General features: G+C 47.2%; 1 protein-coding gene across 1 annotated transcript in view; it reads right to left on the reverse strand.

Annotated features, from left to right (window-relative positions):
- Positions 1–5,492: 5,492 nt before the first annotated feature.
- Positions 5,493–15,690, reverse strand: part of LOC135887407 (E3 ubiquitin-protein ligase TRIM39-like) — a 32,482-nt gene continuing 22,284 nt past the window's right edge. The window contains exons 3-6 of the mRNA XM_065415175.1: positions 14,349–14,832; positions 8,414–8,454; positions 7,910–8,107; positions 5,493–5,554 (exon numbers count right to left, since the gene is read on the reverse strand). Coding sequence (XP_065271247.1) covers positions 5,493–5,554; positions 7,910–8,107; positions 8,414–8,454; positions 14,349–14,832 — 785 coding nt within the window. The remainder of the gene's footprint in view (positions 5,555–7,909; positions 8,108–8,413; positions 8,455–14,348; positions 14,833–15,690) is intronic.

Below are 15,690 nucleotides of genomic sequence, written 5' to 3' on the forward strand. Positions count from 1 at the left end.
AGAGTTAGCCCAGGATCTTACCTGGCTGTTGCCCCAACCTGTTTACTGCCCATGCACAAAAATTCTGACTCAGATTTGATGGTGCCTTAAACCCAGGGTCAGTGGAAAGGCTTGGAGTATAGGCAATAGCCCAGGTTCTGCTTTAACTCAGGTTGGTTACCTGCCCACTTTGCAGTGTGGATGGAGGCTGATCACTTCATGGGGTGATAGTCCTCCAGTGCCTTCCCACAATTCCTCCTGGGCCGTATGTTCTTGGCCACTACCTACACCCTTTTTCTGCACTGGAAGCCACATTCCCATTTATAGACACCAGTTCATGGTTTAAACATTGCATGTGGTCTGCTACAATTCTACGGCACTTCCAGAGTACTTATAGAGAGATGTCATCTGAGAGATCATCCTTCCAGCATGTTGCCAGCTGGTCAGGTACTGAAATGAGGATCCTGGTGGACCTCTGGTGCAAGCTCAGTAACACCCACAATTTGGGGAGGGATGGAGTCAAAACCTGCTGTTTGAGGAGTGTAACCGTGTGGGACTCACCCCTGCAGCGCCTCCTGCTGGTACCTTCTGGGAATTAGCTCTCCAGCCATCGGAGCTCCCTGTGCAGGCCGGTGTCTCGCTATCACTGGGCCCCCATGTCCCTCCTGGACCCCGGTGCCCCTTTCCACTGGGGTGCTGCCAAAATCAAATCCCTCAAAACCACATAAAACCAAGGATCACATCCGCAGCCTGTCAACTCACTGGGAATGAGTCCTTCCTATCAGGAGCTGGACCAGGCACTTGGCACTGCCCCAAGCAGAGCCCCCTTTCCTCTGGATGGGCTTTTGACTGTGGATGTTGCTGGTGCTCGACTAGGCAAAGTGGGACCACAGGAGCTAGAGTAAACATTACATGCTTTGTGGCCTAGCCAGAATGACCTAAATCCTGAATCCCAGGACCTCTTCAGGAAAGAGATGGGAGAATGGACCAGGGAGGATGAAGAAGAGAGAGCAGCATTTTAGCAGCTGGGGAAGATACAAGCTGCCATATTTATTATGGTTAGGGGGAATATTACAACAGTTTAGGACCAATCTCATTGCTGTCCTAGGGATGCTATGTGCTGGGGGGTCAGCTTTGATAACAAAGCTTCAACTGAGGGCAGAAGAACCCTCCATTTCCCCTGCTCCTGCTTTCTTGCCCTCTCCTCCCTGGCCACTTGTATTCCAAGTTGGGGGGGGGGGCAGGAGAAGGGGGAATATACACGAAACCAGTGATGTATTGTGGCACCCTCTGCTGCATGCATCCAAGCAATACAACCAGCAACGCTTGCAAATATAGGGAAATGAGCAGCAGAAGCATAGATATAGATATAGTAGGGGACTTTACCTAGGTATATTTAATCCTGACTCAGTGCGGGGGGGGAGGGGTGGTCTAGATGACCTCTTCAGATCCCTTCCAGCTCTACATTTCTATGATTGCACATTGACACTAGCATTAAAAGATTTCTGGAGGCAGCTTAGATAGCAAGTCCCATGCAAAGCCCTGGGTGAGTACAGCACCATTGTGGACACAGCAATCTGGGTATGACTTGGGTAGGGTTCTGAAGTGGGGACACTCACACCTGGGCGACACTAACCCAGTTGCTCAGACACAGGTGTAGATCATCAGGACTAACTCTGCAGTGAAAATGTGCCTCTAGTGACTACACGTTTAAAATACTTTTCTATTATAAGAAGTCCCGTTACCTATGTAACTATTAACACATTACCATAGCAGTTTCCCCACTGACACACTGCAGTTATGTTGCAAAATACCTGATAAAAAAGGCCTGATCATTCAACCATTGAGGTCAATATCAAATCTCCCACTTAGTTCAGGGGGAGCAAAACTAAATGCATAGGTCCCGATCTTACAAAGACAGATTAACGTACTTAAGTGTGTGTAGCTAGTGGGGTCCTGCAGGGGTCTGTCCTCAGTCTGGTACTATTCAGTATTTTCATTAATGACTTGGATAATGGAGTGGTGAGTATGCAGTCGGGAGTAGATCTTAGGGAAATCTTTCTAAGAGTAGATAAGATCCGGAATAGGCTTCCAAGTGCGGTTGTGGAATCCCATCACTGGAGGTTTTTCAGAATAGGTTGGACAAACACCTGTCAGAGATGGTCTAGGGGTTTACTTGGTCCTATGCAGGGGGCTGGACTTGATGACTTCAAGGTCCCCTGCAGCCCTACATTTCTATGTTTCTATGTGTATGGGTAGTTCCACTGAGTTCAATGGGTTCTACTCAGACACAGCAAATAAAACATGAGGCTAGAAAAATAATAAATTATAATAAGTTTTCTTTTAAAATTTCCTTTCTCAGAGAAATATTTTGTGTTTCTTTTTTGTTTTACAGGGTTTTTTCTTCCAAAAAATTGTCAGTACTGTGATCATTTTCTGTCTTTTGTAAAATATTTGATTTTTTTCAAATCAAATACATTATTAAAAAGATCTTTTTTCATTTATCAAGTTTTTAATTTTAGTAAACAAAAAGTGTTGATCAGAATTTTTTTTAAAAAAATCAAAAAATCTCCAAACAAATGAATAGGTCCTTTTCAAGCATTTGAAATTAAAAGTTTTGTGACATTTTAAAAATATTTTGCAAAGCTAGATTTCCAGGTTAAGTGCATGAAACTTTGCAGGGTCACAACCATAATAATTATTTGTTAAGATTTACAATTATGGAGAAAAATTAAGTTACAAATACATATACTTAGATAAAATGACATGTGTATCTGCTATTTTTTTGGTGGTTAGAAACAAATTTATTTAGAGATACTGAAGTCTTACCACAAAGGTGAAAAGGTTTCATTTCCCCCTTCTTTTATATATTACATATCTTTATTACATTAGGTTGTCAACATTAACATAAAGTCTGAGTGATTATTTCCTTTCAAATTGTTTTTTTATATGACATTTATCTTGTGTCATTTCTCAGTATTGTCAGTATTAAATTTAAGACTGAGAGCTCATTTCTATGTAAATATCTTTCTTTTAATTGTGTGTTGCTTTTTGCAGATTCTCTTTTGGTGTGAAAATCATCAGTCTTAGACTTCCCCACATTAATAAAAATAAATAAAACTAAAGAAACACACAAGTATGCACACAAACAATCCAAAATTCCCACCCTAATCAAGCTATAGTTGGGTAAAAAGTTGTAGCTGTGGAAAGAGGAGAAATGACACTTACCAAGTACTGCAGTAAGTTTCCCTTTAAAAAGTACAGAAATAAATATTAATGATTATTCAGAACTTCTCTCTGCATTGGTACACAGTTAAAGGACTGAATCCGATATGTATGAAATTCACCAGGCATGTGTAGGGCTGTGTCTGAGTTATGTGAATGCTGGGCAGAGAGATTTTACAATCAATGAGTTTTGACACTGGTGACTCAAAAAGAACTTCATTTTGAAGCTTTAAAATTGCTGTAAATTTGTTTCCTCTCTGCAGATTATGAGCATTTATTTACTGAGCTTCCACAGAGGCACTTCTATCGGGCTTAGCCCCCGAGGGTATGTCTACACTGCAATAAAAGGCCAGAGGTTGGCCTGGATCAGCAGACTCACGCTCGTGGGCTTGCGCTGGCTGGCTATAAAATCGCAGTGCAGACACCTTTGGGCTCAGGCTGGAGCCAAGCTCTGAGACCACACAAGGTGGGAGGTTCCCAGAACCTGGGCTCCAGCCTGAGCCCTAATGTCTTCACTGAGATTTTATAGCCCTGTGAGCCCGAGTCAGCTGGCTCAGGCCAGCCACAGCTGTGCCACAGGCCTTTTGTTGCAGTGTAGACATACCCTTGGGGTACATCTGCCCAGCATAAATACCCCATGGAGGAGTGTCAGTGGGGTCACACTGCAGGGCTAAAAATAGCAGTATAGACCTGGCCAGCCCAAGCGGGAACCCAAAGGTCTACACTTCTCCTTTTAGCTCTGCAGCACGGCCCCGTGTGAACCCAAGTCAGTTGATCTGGGCTCTGAGACAGGCTGCTGCAGTTATTTGATTTTATTTTTGTTTGTAGACATGCCCACAGTGTCAGAGTGCACTGTACCTTAGGGTATGTCTACACTATGGGATTTCTCCGATTTTACAGAATTCGATTTTTGGCAACAGATTGTATAAAGTCGAGTGCATGCGGCCACACTAAGCACATTAATTCGGCAGTGTGCGTCCATAGTACCGAGGTTAGCGTCGATTTCTGGAGTCGTGCACTGTGGGTAGCTATCCCATAGCTATCCCATAGTTCCCGCAGTCTCCCCCACCCATTGGAATTCTGGGTTGAGATCCCAATGTCTGATGGGGCAAAAAACATTGTCACGGGTGGTTCTGGGTACATCCTCCCCCTCCCTCCGGGAAAGCAACGGCAGACAATGGTTTTGCGTCTTTTTTCTTCGGTGAACTGTGCAGACGCCATACCACGGCAAGCATGGAGCCCGCTCAGCTCAAGACAGCAGTCATGAACATTGTAAACACCTCGTGGATTATTGTGCAGTTTATGCTGAACCAGAACCTGAAAAACCAGGCGAGGAGGAGGCGGCGACGGCAGCGCGGTGACGAGAGTGATGAGGATGTGGACACAGAATTCTCTCAAACCGCAGGCCCCAGCGCTTTGGAGATCATGGTGTTAACGGCTCAGGTTCTAGCCGTGGAATGCAGATTCTGGGCCCGGGAAACAAGCACAGACTGGTGGGACCGCATAGTGTTGCAGGTCTGGGATGATTCCCAGTGGCTGCGAAACTTTCGCATGCGTAAGGGCACTTTCATGGAACTTTGTGACTTGCTTTCCCCTGCCCTGAAGCACCAGAATACCAAGATGAGAGCAGCCCTCACAGTTGAGAAGCGAGTGGTGATAACCCTGTGGAAGCTTGCAACGCCAGACAGCTACCAGTCAGTCGGGCATCAATTTGGAGTGGGCAAATCTACTGTGGGGGCTGCTGTGATGCAAGTAGCCAAAGCAATCACTGAGGTGCTGCTACGAAAGGTAGTGACTCTGGGAAATGTGCAGGTCATAGTGGATGGCTTTGCTGCAATGGGATTCCCTAACTGTGGTGGGGCGATAGATGGAACCCATATCCCTATCTTGGCACCAGAGCACCAGGGCAGCAGTACATAAACTGCAAGGGGTACTTTTCAATGGTGCTGCAAGCACTGGTGGATCACAAGGGACCTTTCACCAACATCAACGTGGGCTGGCCGGGAAGGGTTCATGACGCTCGCGTCTTCAGGAACACTAATCTGTTTAAACGGCTGCAGCAAAGGATTTACTTCCCAGACCAGAAAATAACTGTTGGGGATGTTGAAATGCCTATAGTTATCCTTGGGGACCCAGCCTACCCCTTAATGCCATGGCTCATGAAGCCATACACAGGCAGCCTGGACAGTAGTCAGGAGCTGTTCAACTATAGACTGAGCAAGTGCAGAATGGTGGTAGAATGTGCATTTGGACGTTTAAAGGGTCGCTGGCACACGTTACTGACTCGCTTAGACCTCAGCCAAACCAATATTCCCATTGTTATTGCTGCTTGCTGTGTGCTCCACAATCTCTGTAAGAGTAAGGGTGAGACGTTTATGGCGGGGTGGGAGGCTGAGGCAAATCGCCTGGCCGCTGATTACACACAGCCAGACACCAGGGCGATTAGAAGAGCACACCAGGAAGCGCTGCGCATCAGAGAAGCTTTGAAAACCAGTTTCATGACTGGCCAGGCTGCGGTGTGAGAGTTCTGTTTGTTTCTCCTTGATGAAAACCCGCCCCCTTGATTGACTCATTCCCTGTAAGCAACCTACCTGCCCCCCTTCGATCACAGCTTGCTTTCAAAGGAAATAAAGTCACTATCATTTAAAAATCATGTATTCTTTATTAATTGATTATAAATATAGGGAGAGAACTGACAAGGTAGCCCGGGTGAGGTTTGGGAGGAGAGGAGGAGGGAAGGAAAAGGCCACTTCAAAAGTTCAAAATAATGACAGCCTTTTACTTGGGCTGTCCACTGGGGTGGAGTGGCAGGGTGCACGGAGCCTCTCCCCGCCGTGTTCTTACACGTCTGGGTGAGGGGGCTATGGAACTTGGGGAGGGGGGAGGGTGGTTATACAGGGGCTGCAGCGGCACTCTGTGATCCTGCTGCCGTTCCTGAAGCTCCACCAGACGCCGGAGCATGTCCATTTGATCACGCAGCAGCCCCAGCATTGCATCCTGCCTCCTCTGATCTTCCTGCCGCTACCTCTCATATCGAGCGTCCCTCCTCTCCTCACGTTCGACCCTCCTGTCCTCACGTTGGTTCCTCCTGTCCTCACATTCATTGGCAGCTTTCCTGTACTTTGATACCATGTCCTTCCACTCATTCAGATGAGCTCTTTCATTGCGGGTTGATTGCATGATCTCAGAGAACATTTCGTCTTGCGTGCGTTTTTTTTGCCGCCTCATCTGAGATAGCCTTCGGGACGGAGGAGGGAGGCTTGAAAAATTTGCAGCTGCGGGGAGGGAGGGAAAAAAGGGAGAGAAGTATTTAAAAAGATACATTTTACAGAACAATGCTTATACTCTTTCACAGTGAACAACACTATTCACATTACATAGCACATGTGATTTCGGTACAGGGTCGCATTTTGCAACTTAATATTGAGTGCCTGAGGCTTTGGTGTTAGAGATCACAGACGCAGGGCCGGCAACAGAATTTGGCTTGCATGCGGCCATGGAAAGCCATTGTCTTTCGGCTTCTGCAACCTTCATAAAAGCAGCACCCTCCTTTCCCATACCAAGAAAAGCCCATTGAGTGCTGCGGTTTTCGTGTTAACATGCAGCAGCAGAAACCAAACTAACCCCCCCCATCCAATTCTCTGGGATGATCGCTTTATCCCTCCCCCCACCGCGTGCCTGGTATCAGGGAAGATCCCTGCTAGCCAAACGCGAAAAGCTCAGTGCCAATGCCCCCCCCCCCCCCCGCCCCACCGCTTGGCTAACTACAGGGAAGGATTTCTTTTCAGCCACAGGCAAACAGCCCAGTAGGAACGGCCACCTCTGTCCCCTTAATTAAATTCCTGTATTTCAACCAGGTTACCATGAACGATATCACTCTCCTGAGGATAACACAGCGAGATAAAGAACGGATGTTGCTTGAATGCCAGCAAACACCAGGACCATACTGTCAGAGAAAAACACAGTTCTCACTTTTTGTTTGGGTACAGCAAGTCAGATGCTTTATTTTCTCTCTATCAATTGCATAGAGGGAGAGAGCTAAACAGGTCTCTCAACAGGTAAACAATTACAGCAAGCATTTATACCTTTTGTTACAGACGATAATGAGCAACAGCTGCATTTTGTTTATACATAGGTCATTCTGATATCTTGTTTTGCTCACTAATGTAGACTCTTAGTCTACAGTCCATATTATCTACACAAGGTCACAACTTCTCACACAGTTCTTTCCCACTCGCCTCACACATTCCTCGCTTCTACAAATCTCGCGTTATTAGGGTTACAGTTAGCCTGACTCTTGCTAACAAACTGTCATGCATTGCAATCCCCTTCCTGTCAGTTCTTTCTCTGCTTCCACAACACGATGCCAGGCTTTGTCATGCAATGATACCAGATTACTTGCTACTAGCATGGCGTGGTAAAGTGTCCTACCATGGAGGATGGAATAAGGCTGCCCTGCCCAGAAACTTTCTGCAAAGGCTTTTGGAGTACCTCCAGGAGAGCTTCATGGAGATGTCCCTGGAGGATTTCCGCTCCATCCCCAGACACGTTAACAGACTTTTCCAGTAGCTGTACTGGCCGTGAATGCATCCCAAGTCCTCAGGGCAAATTAATCATTAAAAAATGCTTGCTTTTAAACCATGTTTTATATTTACAAAGGTACACTCACCAGAAGTCCCTTCCATGGCTTCATGGTCTGGGATACCGCCTTGGGAGGGTACTTCAATCAGGCTGAGAAAAAGATCCTGGCTGTTGGGGAGAACGGAGTGCTCTGTGCTTTCCGCAAGCTCCTCCTCCTCCTCCTCTTCCTCCTCTTCCCTGTCCGCAAAATCTTCAGGCATGGCTGAGAGTACATCCCCCTCGGAATCCACGGTCAGGGGTGGGATAGTGGTGGCGGCCCCCCCTAGAATTGCATGCAGCTCAGCGTAGAAGTAGCATGTCTGCGGCTCTGCCCCAGACCTTCCATTTGCTTATTTGGTTTTCTGTACGCTTGTCTGAGCTCCTTAACTTTCACGCGACACTGATATGAGTCCCTATTGTGGCCTCTCTCCATCATGCCCTTGGAGATTTTTTCAAATGTTTTGGCATTTCGTCTTTTGGAATGTAGTTCTGCTAGCATGGAATCGTCTCCCCATACAGCAATCAGATCCAGTACCTCCCGTATGGTCCATGCTGGTGCTCTTTTTCGATTCTCGGACTGCCTGGTTACCTGTGCTGATGAGCTCTGCGTGGTCACCTGTGCTTTCCACGCTGGACAAACAAGAAATGAAATTCAAAAGTTTGCGGGGCTTTTCCTGTCTACCTGGTCAGTGCATCTGAGTTCAGATTGCTGTTCAGAGCGATCACAATGGTGCACTGTGGGATAGCTCCCGGAAGCCAATACTGTCGAATTGCGTCCACACTCACCCTAATTCGAACCGGCAATGTCGATTTTGGTGCTACTCCTCTCCTCGGGGAGGAGTACAGAAATCGATTTTAAGAGCCCTTTATGTCGAAGTAAATGGCTTCATTGTGTGGATGGGTGCAGGGTTAATTCGATTTAATGCTGCTAAATTCGACCCAAACTCGTAATGTAGACCAGGCCTTAGGTGTATCTTGCTGCTTCTTTTACAAGTTCCCTGTCTTTGGTTTTAGATTGAAATTATTGATGTAAAGGCTCAGAGATTATTTCTATTCAACTGGGAGAATCTGGAGAGATCATCACAAAAAGAAAAATTGTTTTTGTTGAGTAAAACACTTCAGATTACATTTTGGTTTGAAACTCCTCAGGATCAGTCCTGCCCCCATTTCTTTTAAAAAGTTAAATTAAAAATGAACCAACTACACAAAAATTAAAGAGAAGCCCCCACAAAAGATCCAAAGTTGCACAAAAGTTTTCTCCTCAGAGGGAGATGAATGAGACTTACCAATTTCTGCATCACATTTCCCATAAAAGAAAAAGAAATAAATATCAGTTTTTGTTATGTGTTACCCTCATCTTGTTTTATTCCCTTTATCATCAATATGATAGTTAAGGCTGAAGGAATATTTCAGACTAGAGGATCTGGTGGTGTCTTCTGGTCTTAAACTCTAGTCTATGACTCTATTTCTTATCAATTTTTCAAGTTAGCTTTTGGTGTGAAATGTATCCAATTTAGTCTTTCCCCACATTCTATAAAGTTACATTAAAAAACAAACATACACACACTCAAAAAAAGCAAGCAAGCAAACAAAAACAGGTTTCCCAATAATAGATGAGGAGGTGTCAATTCCAGGAGAGGCAAAGCTGCTTTTGTAATGAGCCAGCCACTCCCAGGCCCTATTCAAGCCCAAATTAATGGTGTTAAATTTGCAAATGAATTTTAGTTCTGCTGTTTCTCTTTGAAGTCTGTTTCTGAAGTTCAAGAATAGTTTTGTTCAAGAATAGTTACTTTTAAATCTGATATAGAATGTCCAGGGAGGTTGAAGTGTTCACCTACTGGCTTTTCTATGTTACCATTCCTGATGTCCGATTTGTGTCCATTTATTCTTTTACGTAGGGACTGTCCGGTTTGGCCAATGTACATGGCAGAGGGGCATTGCTGGCACATGATGGCATATATATAACATTAGTAGACGTGCAGGTGAATGAGGGAAGAGCATAATACATTCATTTAACTTCCCAACACTTTACATAAATATATCTCACATGACATCAAAATAGTCTGGTTGTTATTATTTTTGTGCACATGTGGGCTCTGATCTTTTTTACATCTGAAACCCACTAATTTATTTACATATTAATTATTATTATTATTATTATTATTAACTAAACTCTTCAATAAGTGTCCAGTCAATGCTTTGGGCATCCTTGACAACCTTTTAAAAATACATATGTGAAGAAACAGACCTAGGCACTGTCTCAAGAGCAAATAAAATAATGCAGCAGCAACACAATCAGAGCCAAAATTGAATAATGAAGATGCTGATCTTGCTGTGTGGTTAAGTTTACACACTGGGAGTAGTTACATTGACTTTATGTCAAGCATGTTGTTAAGACACTTCAGGGGCCTAAATAAATCCTCATTAAAAAACACTTGCTTTTAAACCATGTTTTATATTTTAAAAGGTAAACTCACCTGAGGTCCCTTCCATGGGGTCAGGGTCTTGGCTACTGGCTTGGGAGGCTTGGGAGGGTACTTCAGTCAGGCTGAGAAAAAGATCCTGGCTGTTGGGGAGAACGGAGTGCTGGGTGCTCTCTGCAAGCTCGTCCTCCTCCTCCTCCTCTTCCCCATCCGCAGAATCCTCAGGTGTAGCTGATGAGACTATCCCCGACCCGGAATCCACGGTCACAGGTGGGGTAGTAGTGGCGGCCCCCCCTAGAATTGCATGCAGCTCGGCGTAGAAGCAGCATGTCCGCGGCTCTGACCCGGAGCGACCGTTTGCCTCCTTTGTTTTTTGATAGGCTTGTCTGAGCTCCTTGACTTTCACGCGGCACTGATCTGAGTCCCTATTGTGGCCTCTCTCCATCATGCCCTTGGAGATTTTTTCAAAAGTTTTGGCATTTTGTCTTTTCGAACGAAGTTCTGCTAGCACTGAATCCTCTCCCCATATAGCGATCAGATCCAGTACCTCCCGTACGGTCCATGCTGGTGCTCTTTTTCGATTATCAGCCTGCATGGTTACCTGTGCTGATGAGCTGAGCTATCTGTGGTCACCTGTGCTCTCCACGCTGGGCAAACAGGAAATGAAATTCAAATTTTCCTGGGGCTTTTCCTGTCTACCTGGCCAGTGCATGCGAGTTCAGATTGCTGTCCAGAGCAGTCACAATGGTGCACTCTGGGACAGCTCCCGGAGGCCAATACCATCGAATTGCGGCCACACTAACCCTAATTCGAAATGACAAAATCGATTTTGGCGCTACTCCGCTCGTCGGGGTGGAATACAGAAATCGATTTTAAGAGCCCTTTATTTCGAAATAAATGGCTCCGTTGTGTGGACGGGTGCAGGGTTAATTCGATTTAACGCTGCTAAATCCGAATTAAAGTCATAGTGTAGACCAGGCCTAAGAAACAGCAGACACAGGGCAGATTCCTACCTGATTCCATCTTGTGAACATAAAAAGTAAAGAAGAAAACAATAAAACCAGGGAGAGGGGAGCAGACTCTGGAGCTGTGGCAGAATGAGAGAATCTTCATCTTCATTGTAACTTGATCTAGATAACAGGAAGGAGGAGGGGAAAAAAACTTCCTCATAGTGACTATAACACTGATTAACATTAAATCATTAAAGTCAGATATTAAAGAGGACACATTAAATAAAAAAGGAATAAATACATAGTTAAGTGAACTCTTTCATATTACGGAGCGGAGAGCTCTCCCGTCGGCATCATAAAACCACCTCCGTGAGCAGCAGAAGTTCTGTTAATGGGAGACGCTCTCCCGCTGACATAGTGCTGTGCACAACGGCGCTTATGTCCATGTAACTTATGTCAGTCAGGGGGTTGGTCTATTCACTCCCCTGAGCAACATGAATTCTGCCGACTTCAGCTGTCATGTGGACACAGCCTCAGGCGCTTCTCTTTGGCAGAGGAGCACGGTTTAGGACACACCTCTGTTGTGAGCATTTCCCATTGGGTAGTTTAAATGGCTCCCCACCTAGCGTGCTGGCTCTTGTGGATGGCATTGTAAGGCACCTGCCTGTCTCCATTCATCGTGCCGGGAGACTAGGCGCCTAAGTCAGGCCGTGTGGGTTGCAGTGTTCTTCTTGTGATGTTCTAGGCACCTAAGAATGAGGTGCGGGTGATGCTCAGCATTGTAACACCTAAGTCCCTTCATGGATCCCACCCCCAGTCATTTCCATTAGAAGCTCACAGAAAGCAAAGACACAGACCTGGCCGAAGGTGGGGTGTCTCCTTTTTCTCCCTTTAGATCCCATCTTTTAGCTCATGGCCACCCCAGTTGAAGGGGTGGTTTTTTTTTTTCAATGCAATAGCAAACACAAGGCAGTGATCTCATTATACAGTCCCAGTGGAGATGAGGCAAGTGATGCTTTCACCTCAGTGTAGCTACTCAAGGTGATCGTTAACCTTCCCAAACAGCCTCCAACCCACAGAATTCTTCTTGACCAGTTACACTGAGGTGAAACCACCACTTGCCTTGTCTACACACAGATTGTACAATGAGAGAGAGAAACCTGCACCCTAGTGTAGACAAATCCGCAGAGACCGTCTCTCGGAGCAGGTCGCTTCCCATGAAACCCCCTGTGGACACCACAGCAATTGCTGACGGGCAGAAGAAATGTGAACAGCGTAGTTCATATCTCTTTAGCCACCTTTGAATAAATTCAACACCTCTGGACAGGGCTGTCCCTAGCTATTCTGAGGCCCTATGCAGCCCCCCTGCAGGGGGTGTGTGTGGGGCCCAGGCCTCCACAGGGGAGGGGTGGGGCTGGTTTGGGGGGTAGGGAGGAACCACTTACCAGTGGCGTGGCTGGGGCCAGGTCGCTGCACTTCCTGCTGCCGGTAAGTGCAGGCCCGGCCCTGCTGCAGTCCTCAGGGGAGTGGGAGCGGGGCTGGGATGGAGCAGGAGCGGGGGCCATGGGGAAGAGGCGGGGCAGGGGCTGGAGCAGCACGCAGCTGCGCAGGGCACCAGGAAATTTGGTGCCCCAAATTTCCTGGTGCCCTACGCAGCTGTGTACTTTGCGTATGGGTAAGGATGGCCCTGCCTCTGGAAACAAAGAAGAGAGTCAGCACCGTGTGTTCAGCCCCCTCTCCACAGAGCCCAGCTGAGGAATTTCCTGATTGACATGGCTATAGACAGCACAAGGGACAGAGCACAGGCTGGATAGCAACATGTCACAGTAAAACCCCAGCTCTCATCAGAGGGACATGCCGGTGTATTCCCTGTTGGTGCTGGGGGGACACAACCAAGTAGGGAAGCAAATCCTATGACTCCGCCCCTAACAACTGCAGCTGGAAAATTCAAAAGGAACAAATCATGCTTTATTTACTGTAAAGACCCGTCAGAGTGCAAAGGAGCTGAGAAGCAGCTTTAATACCCCAACAATGGAAAACAGACCCACAGGTTTTGGGAACAGTTATTTTTAATGAAACTAAAATGGCAACAAAGTCAAGGAAGTAACATATGAAATTAATGAGTGACAGTCGCACCTTCAGTGATGTTTTATAATTCTCTGTCCCTTTTTTCCCCCCTTCTCTGTCACACTGGTCATTTGTACTCACCATTTTTCTAGCACTCATTTCCCATCCCTGTTTATTTCTCTGTGTCTTTCACTCTCCTCTGATCCCTGTCACAGATCATTCCCCTTATGTTCTCCATTCTTTCTCCGGAGTTTATCCTTTCCCCTCTCACTGCCTCTGGCTCTTTCCCCTCTTCAGAGTGTTTACCTTTCATTGTGTTTATATTTAATTTTCACCCTTTCTCCAGGACTCTGTTTGTTTTCTTTTACTTTAATTTTTCCTTGTTTTTTCTCTGTTCCTTCTGGTTCAACCCTGCCCGCCCCCACCCCACCCCACCCCTCCCAACCCATGACTTGAACTTAGAAATCATGAGTCAGAACCAAAAATCATGAACTTGACCCCCCAAAACATGAGGGCTCAAAACAATATATAAGGTATCCTGCTTTATCTTCTGATTTTTGAACTCTCGCTGCCCATCCCGCATGTGTGTGACAATTACAGTGTTACCGGCTCTCCCGTAGTTACAGAGGAAGGTGATTGGGCCCCTGTGGCAGGAGCTCTAGCTGGGAGCCCCAATGAGATCTAATCCCACCAATCTGTACAAAACGCTCCCTGCTGCTGCAGAGATTACAGCTTCTCCCCAACCCCCCAAACACTGATTGATTCATTCTGTGTTCCTGCCACCCCCACATCTGCCTGTCCCCAGCCCGGCTGTTAGTTCTGCCCTCTGCCCAGCCCCTACGTCTTTCCTCAGGGCCTCTCTGCCCCTCCTGCAGCCCCAGGGTTCTTCACCCCCCCCGCCCCTGCCCCCTCATCCCTGGGGCTGCAGAGAGGGGGAGGAGCTTCCAGGGGTCATAGAGATGAGGAGCCAGAGGCTGGGTAGATGGGAGTCCTACAGAGTCATAGAGACTGGGGAATGTGAGGCTAGAGATGCTAATTTCAGGGTCCCCAGTCTCAGGGACACAGTCTGATCCGGGATCCCCACCCCACCCAGAGCCAGGGTCGGATTCTCTCCCTAGGGATGGAGCCTGGCGGGAAAGTGAAGATCGGGGCCTCATCACCAGCATCGATAAATGTCACCTGCCCCCGGTCACAGTCCAGACAAACCCGGATCCTGCTGGGGATCTGGCTCAGGGGCAGGGGGATCTCAGGGGAGGTGAGAGCCTGGAACTGATCCCTCCACCGCTCCACAGCCCAGATCCCCTCATCAGGGCTGAGGCTGATCCCTCCCTTCCTCCTCACAGACTCTCTGGCCACCCCCACAGCCCAGAATCGCCCAACCCCCACCACCACCTCCCAGCAATGTTTCCCCGAGGTGAATCCCTCACAGCCCAGCACACAGGTATCCAAGTCAAATCTCTCAGGGTTGTCGGGCAGATCCTGCCATGTGTCTCCCCATCTCACACTTTTCCGATCCTCAGACATGGCAAGTCGGGGATGAGCCGTGTCAGGATCCAGAGTCACATTCACTGGGGGGAGATAGAATCCGAGCGTTAGGGGCAGAACTCGGCCCTGCTGGAGGGTTTGATGGTGTCAGTGACAGAATCTGCCCCAGCTGGAGAGTGACTCAGGGAATCTCCTTCCTCAAGGATGTACCTATCAGATCAGAGATCTCAGCACAGTGCTGGGGAGAGTCACTCCCCTGGCAGAGACGGGTCAGTGACAGGGTGAAAGTATTGGCTGGGCCAGGCCTGTGTCTCTGAATCTTTCCCCTTCTGCCTCCACCTCTCCCCAGGAAGGGGATAAGAGTCTCTGGGAGCCCCAGCAGATGGTACAACTCAGTGAACATTGACAGAGCTCCCCTCCCCCTCCCACCTTAAATCTCACTGTGTCCTGTCTTCCCCTGTGCAAGACTTTGCTATGCGGCCTCCCCACTGCACCCTGCTTGCTCTGAAATGTCACAGCTCAGACATGAACAGGCCACATGGTACCAGGATTGAACTGTCCCAGAATTTCACTGCTCAGCAGCAGTCACAGCGCAAAAGTATATACCCAGTGAATGGGAAGTTTGAAAAATTGTGTGGTTCAGAGTCAGATGCACGTATAAGCAGAGTCAGGATGAGCTCTACCCTGACATCTGGTGGTGAATTGTGGCGAGTTGTGGAAAAGAACTTCAGGGGCTGATCTTGTTTGCATAGGCACACCCACCTCGCCTAGCATGAGCCCACAGCAGCCCAAAATGGTCACTTTGGCTGCTGTAGGATCCCCAGTTTCTCTGTTATTGGGGCAGGAGGAATAAAGTGTTGTTACCCTGATTATGTGAATTAAGGCCAATGAAACTGTTTTATGACAGAGGGACTTGCCATCAACTAAGTAGTACTCGCTAG

Source organism: Emys orbicularis, chromosome 13, assembly GCF_028017835.1.
Source record: "Emys orbicularis isolate rEmyOrb1 chromosome 13, rEmyOrb1.hap1, whole genome shotgun sequence".
Taxonomy (NCBI): Eukaryota; Metazoa; Chordata; order Testudines; family Emydidae; genus Emys; species Emys orbicularis.